The 11387-nt window shown below is 41.8% G+C and overlaps 1 protein-coding gene across 1 annotated transcript in view; it reads left to right on the forward strand.

The window, feature by feature from the left end:
• The window catches only part of CCDC38 (coiled-coil domain containing 38), a 36114-nt gene that overhangs the window by 4688 nt on the left and 20039 nt on the right, over positions 1-11387 (forward strand). The window contains exons 3-8 of the mRNA XM_023749821.1: positions 1263-1425; positions 3157-3221; positions 5448-5611; positions 5717-5797; positions 8660-8823; positions 10756-10867. Coding sequence (XP_023605589.1) covers positions 1263-1425; positions 3157-3221; positions 5448-5611; positions 5717-5797; positions 8660-8823; positions 10756-10867 — 749 coding nt within the window. The remainder of the gene's footprint in view (positions 1-1262; positions 1426-3156; positions 3222-5447; positions 5612-5716; positions 5798-8659; positions 8824-10755; positions 10868-11387) is intronic.

Consider the following 11387-nt stretch of genomic DNA (forward strand, 5'->3'; position numbering starts at 1 on the left):
GGTGATGGTGGTGATGGTGGTGATGGTGGTGTGTGGTGGTGGTGGTGGTGATGGTGGTGTGTGGTGGTGGTGATGGTGATGGTGGTGGTGGTGATGGTGGTGGTGATCGTGGTGATGGTGGTGTGTGGTGGTGGTCATGGTAGTGATGGTGGTGGTGGTGATGGTGGTGGTAGTGGTGGTGGTGGTGGTGGTGGTGGTGGTGGTGGTGGTGTGTGTGCAAAGATTCCACTGAGGAGATAAATAGAAGCAGCATTGTTAAGAATAAGTAAAAATCTGCCAGGCAGATACAGATAAGAGCCTGTATATGTGTGCATTGGGGAGCAGGGAAGAAAGACAAAATGAGAGTGGAGAAGAGGGTGTCACTTTGGAATTATTTGGTGTGAAGCTACATCAGCAATGAGGCTCACTTTGCAGTGTGCCTTGCAGTTACTATCACTACTTACATCCTATGGTTCAGATTTCACAAGGTTTGCTTTGCTTATTCTTAGAAATAAAGGATGAGAAAAATATCCAGGAATACTCAATAATCAATCATCTGTAGGGTGATGGTTTTGTGCATGTGTTCTATAGTTTGATTAAAACTATCCAAAATTTAAAATAAAAAAAAACATTCACAAAATCAGGAGTCTATTTTTTTTAAGATTTTTAAAAAATATATTTTATTGATTTTTTACGGAGAAGGAGGGAGAGGGATAGTTAGAAACATCGATGAGAGAGAAACATTGATCAACTGCCTCCTGCACACTCCCCACGGGTATGTGCCCGCAACCAAGGTACATGCCCTTGACCGGAATCTAACCCGGGACCCTTGAATCCACAGGCCGATGCTCTATCCACTGTGCCAAACCAGCCAGGGCAGGAGGCTATTTTTTTTAATGTCTACTGACATTAAAAAAAAATAGCATGTTCAATCCCACAGAATCATTCCTTTCAAATCAGTGGAATTTTTAAGTCCCTACATTTGGGGCAACATGAGATTGTCACAAAAAGCCAGAGCAACATTTTCCAGTTTCATATTTGTCATGCACACGTTTATATTATAGTAAAGGTTGAATCTTTTTACACTTGTGCTCTGCTTCATGTGAGAAGGAACTGAAAACTAAACACAGTTCTTCAGCGGTAAGAACTTGAGACTGCTTGTTCAATGTACCAGTAGTGAGAAAGGGACTTGTTGCAAATGATATTTTTATATATGATCACTAATTTAAGACAATGTTGTTTTCGTATGTTAGAAACCTTTTTAAATTTTCCCTCTTGGGCAGGAAAAAGACCTGAACCGCAGCAGGAAATTGCACCAAAAGTCGACGTTTTCATCTCGCATGAAGAGTCGTTCACACCTGAGTGAAATAGCATTCGCTGATGCAGCTGCTTCCTCGTTTGAAAAGTATGGGCTGGATCCCACTCTTGTTGTCAGAATAACAGAAGGTAAGTCTAAGTGATTGTTGGTTCAAAAACGTTGTTCTGAATATTTCCCACTCGTATCAGGTTTGGTGGCTTTTCTGGAGGTGAGAAACACAAAGGATGCTGTCTCCTAATATGGTGGTGGGGGTTGTACATGAGGGTTGAGTCCGGAGAAAAAAATCTATTTTAAATGAGAAAGCATACTTTCCCAAGACATAGACAGTTACTCATTTTTATGGCTCTAAGGAAAGAAGTCACTGCCAAAATCACTATTTTGCTATTTAATAGTGTTAAATAGCTCTGACTATTTAAGTTCAGGTCTACATCTACATCTAGAACCGAATTTAAGAAAAGTCTTTCTAAAGAGAAGTTTTGATGGTCTGGGCCATACAACTCACATATCCAGAATCAGTAAGCTAATAGAATTAAATAGCTTGCCTCTTGTTGCAAAGACATAACCTATTTTAATGACCTATGGAGGCAACATGCTAAAATACTACAAGCTATTAATTATTGTCTGTGAAAGAGAGCAGTCTGGGGATCAAAACATCATGGCCATTTCCTACCTATGAGATCAAGAAGTGCCCACAAATGAGACAAAGCAGTTTGAAGCTTTACAAGCCTAAAGTGACTAATACCAGGTGATGGACTGATAAAATCTTCCTCCAAAATAAATCTTACTCAATATTTTAAATTTAAAAAGGCAGAGAGGAAGGGAAGGAGGGAGGGAGGAATAAGGAAGGAAGGAAGAAAGGAAGGAAGGAAGGAAGGAAGGAAGGAAGGAAGGAAGGAAGGAAGGAAGGAAGGAAGGAAGGGAAATCAGTATTCAGGATTTGCTCTAATAACTTAAACCTTTCTCTAGCTCACAAAGTCCAGGCACTTTCTCAAATTGTGAAGAAAAATTTTTTTCAGAGAACAAGAAGACCATTTAAGAAGGAACTTGGGATTCAATAATTCGTGTAAGAAAGGGAAGCATGTTAGCTTACTTAGAGGCTCTCGTAGGTGCATGTTCTGCACTATTGTATGAAAAAGCAGCAAGCGATAGGTGACAGGGTGAGGTCAGTGACTGGACCACTGATAGGGCAGGTGTAGGTTCAGTCTGTGTCTCATGTCTTCAGTTCCCCTCAGTCTCATGGTGAACCCCGAGTCATCAAGAGCATTTTAAATGACACATGACATGTTTTAGAAAGAGTTCTGCACAAAATGGCTCACTTCAAAAATCCCCACCACGCTCACAGCTCTGAGATAGCAGCTAGGAGGTGATGTTGCAGATGACTCACAGAGCGACTGGTCACTTAAGGGTCAATGGGGTAGGGTAGGCTTTAGAAAGGAAATAGTAAAATTGTTTGGTATTATCCAAGGCAATCTGGGCTCTGTCAGCAATGGAAATCAGGTTGTCAGTTTCTGCTGATTTTACAGATAAGGTATTTGGGCATTTTCATTTAAAATATAGTCCTCCTCAACTGTGTAATCTTGGACAAGCATCTTTACATCTCTGAGCTCCAGGACCTCCCATACAGGATGCGGATAGGACCTTATTGGGGTTATTGTTAGGATTAAATAAAACGATGACTTGAAGTGTCTAAGAAAACTCCTGGAATAATATGGACCCAAAATAAATGGTAGTTACTCTTATTAAATTCGTTTTTAAGTCCAGATACATAATGCATGCAATAATTTAATTGCATGCTTTTATTTGATACATCTTTGAGGAATAATGAACTAAACCTAAGTCAATTTCAATTTTCTTTAAAGGTGCAGACACAAGAAGGTCTCTCCATGAATTTATTAATGACCAGAGAGACAGGTTTCTGCTCCAGGTAGTACAAGTAATTTTTCTCCCCATAGTCAAATAGAAGACTTGTTGCATAACATTGCCAAATGTTCACCTCGGCCTTTTATTTTTCCATCACATGCCCAGAACTATTGCCCTTCCTAACCTCTCCTAAGCCCACTTCAGTCAGGCTTTGGTCATCATTCCACCAAAATCACTTTTGTCATCATTGCCAATGACCGTTCTACTGCCCAATTTGAATTGTGGCCCATTGGATCACTAAACACTTTCTTCAGCTGGGGTCTCTTGGTTCTTCCAGGTCATTGGCTGCTCACTCCTTCACAGTATTCTTTCCTTGTTCCTCTCCATCTTGATCTCTAAATGTTGGGAGGGTCCAGTGCTCACTTCTCACCCTATGCTCCATCTACCCTCCTCCAGGCCCAAGTTTAAATTCCACTTCCATTTTAGCAACTTCCAATGTATTTCTCCAGCCTGACCCTCTTCCCTGAATTTCAGACTCACAAATGCAACTTGTGAGTAGTTCTTAATATCTCCACTTACTAGTAGATGCTCACCGGGCAGCTCAGACGCCACGTTTCTAAACTGTGGCCCCTGCTATACCCTTCGCTGTCCTTGAAAATCTACATCTCATGTGGTGCTCCCTGTCTCCGTAAACAGCAATTCCACCGCTGCAGCTGCTTAGGCCCAATATAGTGGCATTATCCTCAACTCCACCTCCTTACAGCCCATACCCAAATATACTTTTACATATTTGCTTCTGAATATATCCATGATCACACACCACTGCTGCCACTGTCGTCCACAGCACCAATATCTCTTGCATGAATTCTTATAATTTCAAAACACTGGTCTCCTGCTTCCACTTTTCGCTCCCTATGGCCAGTCTGTTCTCCACACAGCATTAGAAGTCTATTCTCACCCACACCCCTCCTCTGCTGAAGACCATGAACAACTTATCTGGTGTCTCTCTCTCTCTCTCTCTCTCGCTCTCTCTCTCTCATCTCATTTCTGATTTCTCTTTTGCTCCCTCTGCTCCAAACACGCGGGCCTCCTTGCTGTTCCTGGGACACATCAACCATGCTGTGGCCTCAGGGCCTTACCACAGAGGCTCTTCCTTCTGGGAGAACATTCCTTCCTCCAATGTCTGCATGATTTGTTCTACTTCCTTCCAGTCTCTGTTTAATTTTCACCATATCAGGGAGGCTTTCTTTGGCTATACTAGTACATAATAGCAACCCCTGCCCTTACCCACTGTACTCCTCATCCCCTTTAATAGACTCCCCCCATCTACTGGAATGTATGCCCCACAAAAGCAATTTTATCTATTTTGTTCATTGCTCTACTAACACCACTGAAAACAGTGCTGGCATGCAGTAGTCACTCAATACTTGGTGAAAAAAGTAATAAATGAAATATGTTTTTTTATAAAGATGGAGTATCTAATTATTGGTTATGTTTCTTTAAAATTATTTCATTTACATAGTTTTAGTTAATTTATATTATAATGTATGTGGCTTTGTTTATTTATAGTTTTTTTCCATGCATGGCATTAAAAGCCCAACTGGATCCTTCTATTCTGTACTTAAAAAAATAGAAGCATCGCCCTAACCCACTTGGCTCAGTGGATAGAGCGTTGGCCTGCGGACTGAAGAGTCCCAGGTTCGATTCCGGTCAAGGGCATGTACCTTGGTTGCAAGCACATCCCCAGTAGGGGGTGTTCAGGAAGCAACTGATCGATGTTTCTAACTCTCTATCCCTCTCCCTTCCTCTCTGTAAAAAATTAATAAAATATATTTTTTAAAAAATAGAAGCGTGATGTCAAAGCTAGATCCGGAGATCTGAATGGGGCTCTTTGAGGTTGAGCAGCCGCCACTCTTGCTTAGAGGAACCTGATTCTACCTTGGTACTTCCTGTGGGAGGACCCTTGAGGCTGCAGACAGCCCGGTTTCCAATGCTCAGAGAGAATAGGAAGGACACTGTGGGTAACACCAGGTGGGCCTGCTCTTTGGGGCAATATGTAGCTATTTTTTATTCATGAGGCCCAGCCATTTTGGAGCAATATGGAGCCTCTTCATAAAAGTGAGAAAAGAATTAGTCTCCCTTCTATGATCTCCCATGTGGGCATCCCATTCTTTCTAACCCAAATGCCCACTTAGAATGCAAGTTATTTCCCCCTCTCTTATGAGATTGTTGACGTGTGCCAGAAATGTGAATACTGTTCCCGACGCACTTCTGTTTCCACTATTCCCAGTATGCTGTGTCAAACAAAAGGAATACAATCACCAGGTATGATAAGCACATAATGACGAAGGAACGGCAAATCAACAGAGCAGAAATAAAGCTCCAAGAAGACGCCATTGCCTTTGAAGAGTTCCTTCGAGAAAACGACCAGAGATCCATAAACGCCCTTAAAATGTTCGTGTTTTCACTCTAGCCACGTCGCTTTCTGCCTCCCTCTTTCTTCTTTTCCATTTCTCAGAACACAACACAAAACAAACTAACAAATGTGTTCCTTCTCAGTGCAGCACAAGAAACTATAAACAAACTCCAAATGACAGCAGAGCTCAAGAAAGCGACCATGGAGGTGCAGGCGGTGAAAAGGTGAGGCCGCACACCAGCTTTTTCCTATCGAGTGTGCCCAGCCCATTCAGTCCTGTTTGTGCCTAGCAAGACCTGAGTGGGAGTAACTCTTATCAGTGATGATTTCATACACTTGACCACATTTTTAAAATGAGTTTTCTGTTGATTGCGGATCGTCTCTGACTGTGTCAGGAGAGTACAGTGATCTCTGGAGGAAACCTTTCTCTAACTTGTCAATACAGAAGCCAAGAAATTCTTTGAAAAGAAGAAAACCAATGTTAGGAGTAAACAAATTATTTTCTAAGTGCCCTTTCTCTTTCAATCTAAGCTGCATTTCTTCACACATTTTAACATTTCCGCCATGGGGATTCATTTTACAATATGTTACAATGACAATTGGCAGTATTTTGTATATTTATCCTCACACTTAGATGAACCTAGCATTGATATTAAAAACCAAGATCATAATGACAAAAAAAAAAAACAACCAAGGAATTGAGATAAAATTATGATACCACCTGCCACACTCTCAGCATTTAGTTTTTTCAAACCTGGATGCTTTCTTCCATGGTCACATAGATCTCATTTTAAATATCTTAAAGAAGCTTCCTGCTGTCATCATCCTCGGGCAGTAATTTCAATGATTCAGGAGATTCTATAGTCTTGGAATCAAAGCACGCTAAAACTCTTTTCTTTTTTTAAAATTTTTTAAAAATTGTTTTATTGCTTAAAGTGTTACAAAGAGGATTACATATGTCTCTCTCTCTCTCTCTCTCTCTCTCTCTCTCTCTCTCTCTTTGAGAATGGTTAGCACTGCTCCACAACCAGGTCCTAGACTTAAACTTATGTCCTAGCTTTTTGGGGAGAAGGACAACAGCTTGTCTAAAATGCAGCAAATGGCCTGGAGGGCAGCTTCTTTGAAACCAGTTGTTTCTAACAAAATGTATGTTTTTGCCACAGTAGCCTCATCTGTGTTAGGAGCTAGTTGATGGCGCTCCCAAGGGGGAGAATTCCCTTCTCTCCTTCGCTCTGTCTAGTTATAGAACTAGAGTAGCAGCCTGTGGTTGAATAGAGTACTATATTTATGCACAGTGGCCCTTCTGAAGCGAACTGGCTGATTGTTTTCGAGTCTCATCATCTCAGCAAGGTGCAGAAGGTAATGCAAAACTAGCTGGTAACAGAGCCAGGGATGCAAGTGCCTGCTATCTATTTCCTTCTCTATGGCACACAGAGGCCCTCCTTTGCAGGGAGAGCTGGAAATCTGTTTACAAAGGGAAAAGGGGCTGGCTCTGAAGCTTTTGCTTGGAAGCTGGGCAATTCTAGCCAAAATTAGCTCTGTTCTTTAAAACATATATATATATATATATATATATATATATATATATATATATGATGTATTTTTATAGATTTCAGAGAGGAAGGGAGAAGGGAGAGAGAGGAAGAGTGAGGGAGAGAGAATTAGAAACATGGCTGTCACCTGCACATCTCCTACTGGAGACTGAGCCCGCAACCCAGGCATGTGCCCCAACCAGGGAATCGAACCTTGACCTCCTGGTGATAGGTAGATGCTCAACCACTGAGCCAAGCTGCCGGGCAAGCTCTATTCTTTGTCGCACACCTGGGAGGCTAAGTGGTGGTATAATAAGGGACTCCCATCGTTTTGTGATCCATGAGCTTCGTTAGATATTTAACATAAATCAAGTAAGATACACTTGACTACAGAAGAAAACATCCAGGGCTTTTGTTTGTTTGTTTGTTTTTAAAATTTTTTTAGAGAGAGAAGAAGGGAGAGGGAGAGAGAGAAACATCTATGTGAAAGCAAATCATTGATTGGCTGCCTCCTGCACACCTCCTATTGGGACTGAGCCTGCAACCCAAGTTATGTGCCCTGACTGGGAATTGAACCAGCAACCTTTCTGTGCACGGGTAGATGCCCAACCAACTGAGCTCCAGTGGCCAGGGTGAAAACATCCAGGTTTGACTCTTGAATATCACTCACACACCAGGGCTTTAGGATGCTTCTGTCCCAAAGAAGTACTGAAGCTGAAGATACTGATATAGGAGTAATATCGATAAGGGTATTGAAAAGTGTGTGGGTGTGTGTGAATAAGGAAGGCTTAGAAGGATAAGGGTGGAGGCCTGGTGCACAAAATTCATGCACTCTTGCAGTCCAGGACCCCTCGAGGGATGTCTGCCTGCTGGGGATGGGGCCTAAGCCGGCAGTCAGACATCCCTCTTGCAGTCTGGGGCTCTCGAAGTCCAGGACCCCTCACTCTTTACTGCTCGCCTAAAGCAGAGGTGGGAGAGGCTCTTGCCATCACCACTGTGCTCGCCAGCCATGAGCTCCTGCATTGAGCATCTGCCCCCTGATGGTCAGTGCATGTCATAGCAACCAGTTGTTCCACTGTTCAGTCAATTTGCATATTAGGGTTTTATTATATAGGATTCCTTTTGTGGCTGTACTGAGGATGAAATTGTATCTGTAGCATGTCCTGAGTATTGCCCAGTACATAGTAGGTGCTCATTCAGTGTTAGTGTCCTTTGTTCTCCTCACACAAGTACCATCTTTTGCTACCTTCTAATTTCTCCCTATGTCTAACATGTAATACAACATTTCCCTTGGGAAAAAATAAGTAGAGTAAAGCTATCATCAGTCTACCCTACCTGTGCATATCCTGGGGCATGTGCTATTCAAATAAATTTCCTACTGGTTATTTCTTCTTATCTCATATTTTATTGATGCTCCTATTTTTATGGCCATTCTTAGAATTTTTGTTAAGTCAATATATAATCAAGACAATGAACTTTGTAACATCTTTTTATAAACAGTGAACATGCTTTCACACAGATCTATCTAATTATGTTTTTGTTTCCTTTGAGTAGTGAAATATCAAAAACAGAATTCCTCCTTAGAGAGTACATTAAATATGGACTTTTTCTGCTGAAATTGTCTCCAAAACATTGGCAACTCAGGCAAGCGCTGAGAAGGGCGAAGATGTCAAAAAGCAGAGAACATATAGAGGAAAATCTTTCCAAAATATTAACAAGTGAGTCACATTCTTCATTTCAATTTAAGTACGTGTCCCTAACTCTAAAATGTTCAGTTTCAATGTTTATTTGCTGATTATTAATAGTCAGAATTTCTATTTCAAGCACAACCTGAACAAGGAGTCTCACTGTCTATGTTATTATATACTGTTAATTTGGAAACTCAGGTTAATTTCAGATATAAAACCGTAAAAATATATACATGGAGCCATAGAAAATATATTATTTACAGATGATAAGATAGCATACCTAGAACCTCCCATCCATAAAAACCTAAAAAAAAACCATTTGAGAAAATGGACACAAAGTTAATTACATTTATTAACCTAACATATCAACCTAAATAAGCTAACGTCATTAATTAGAAAACATGCAAGGAAATGAAATCCAAGAAAGCAAATAACCTTAATTGTGTGACCTGGAGATTTGACAAATAGAGAAATATGTCATGTTTCTAGAGAGAAAGATTTACATTGTAAAGCTGCCAAATTTTCTGCAACGAATGTATACGTTTTATAGAATTATAATAAAACTGTGACCAAAAATTTGTCAGGGACTTGAGTGTTGGGTTGGGGAGAACTTTATACAGTGATTCTGAGGTTCATCTCGAGAAATAAATACGTTTGAAGGACGGAGGTAATTATATATCTTATTAATCCTTTAAGGTATATAATATATTATGACAGTGTCTTAGGAATTAACACAGTATGGTACTAATGTTTGGGAGTCAGCTTAATGGACCAGAAATAGGTGCTATTATATATAAGAATTTTTTTAAAAATATGTTTTTATTGATTTTAGAGAGAGAGGAAGGCAAAGGGAGAGAGAGAGAGACATCGATTGGCTGCTTCCTGCATACCCCTGACTGGGGATTGAGCCTGAAACCTGAGCATGTGCCCTGACTGGAAATGGAACCGGCAACTTTTTGGTGCATGGGATGATGCTCAACCAAACTGAGCCACACCAGCCAGGGCTAGAGATAATAATTTAACACGTGATCAAAGTGGGGTCACAAGGAAAGACTTCTATTTCTAGTAACTTTGGGGTAACAAGAACCAGACACCCTCCTGCCTGAAAAGTCTGAAAAACGTACGAAGCAACAGTTTTCAGTCATTGGACATCAGGAAAGATGCAAAGGAATCCCTCAGAGAGAGGCAACAAATGAGATGGGCCCTATGATGGCCTCCAGGTACTGCTGGGGACAGAATGCAGCTCTGGAAGGGGGAGCCCAGGTGGGCCCAGCAGTCCCCATGAGATGAAAAGACAGAGCTGGGGTCCAGGGAGGGCACACAGCAGAGCACTGGAGAGGAAGGGGCTACTCAGAAAGCCGATCCTGAGACTCTGGGGTGAGAACATTGATGTCACAGAAATCGGTCAACAACAAATCAGGGAGGATTTTTCCCCAGAGAGCTGGTTGTTAAGCATTTACCAGTACATCACAGATGGCCTTCCTGCTCAGTTCCCCTGTGTCTTTCACTACTGAGTTTAAGTTAGACACATGTGTATGAAATATTGAGTGAGCACAGTGATGACACTTGGTTAAACTCAATACATGATGTTTGACAAGAGGAAAAACAAATGGAAAGAAAAAGTGAGAAGCACTTGCATCTCACAGCTTAAGATTCAGTGCTCCCAGACTTGCCATCTAGAGAATGCTCAGACAGCAATGAGTCCAGAGCAGTGAATGGCTCACATTGCGATTTTAGAGGTTATGACTGAAGGATGCAGGAGACAGAGACCACCTCGTGCCCTGGAGGAGGTCTGCCTGCTCCAGAGACCAGCCCTTGCTGTCTACATCATACGTTTATTGGTTACGATGTCCCCATCTTATATTTCTGTCCCTGGAAACTTTTACAATAATGCTACTTTCCCTCGAAGACAAAGCTCTCATTTTCAGAAGTGGGTCCTCCCTCTTTCTTTTCCATTTCTAGAATTCAGGAAAATAAACCGCACTGAGACCTGGAAGAAATCAGATTCAGAAGAAAATTACCGGGGGGAAAGGAGCTCAGGTAACACAAGAGATCTGAGACGTCACTCACAAAAGTAAAACCAGAGAAGGTGCCCATCTCTAAGTGGAGATCAAGGACCTATTAACCTGGAAAAGAGGGTGGGAGAGTGAAGACTGCTGTGGTTTCAAGTCAGAATAGGAGAAAGAGTGGCTGAAAGTCTTAAGAGTGCTGGTGTAAGGAAAGATGATCTGGAGGGACCTGGGAGACACTGGATGAAAAGACCTGAGACCACTTTGCCACTGCTCAGTTCCAAACCAGGATCAGGTGTGGACATGATATGTGGGGAACAAGTGCATGTAGACATGGGGGGGACAAGTGCATGCAGATGTGGGGGGAACATGTGCATGTAGATGTAGGGGGAAGAAGTGCATGTACATGTGGGGGGAAGAAGTGCATGTACATGTGGTAGGAACAAGTGCATGCAGATGTGGGGGGGAAGTGCATGTAGACATGGGGGGAACACGTGCATGTAGACATGGGGGGAACACGTGCATGCAGATGTGGGGGGAACATGTGCATGTAGACATGGGGGAACAAATGCATGTAGATGTGGG

The sequence above is a fragment of the Myotis lucifugus genome, unplaced genomic scaffold (genome assembly GCF_000147115.1).
Source record: "Myotis lucifugus unplaced genomic scaffold, Myoluc2.0 scaffold_10, whole genome shotgun sequence".
NCBI lineage: Eukaryota > Metazoa > Chordata > Mammalia > Chiroptera > Vespertilionidae > Myotis > Myotis lucifugus.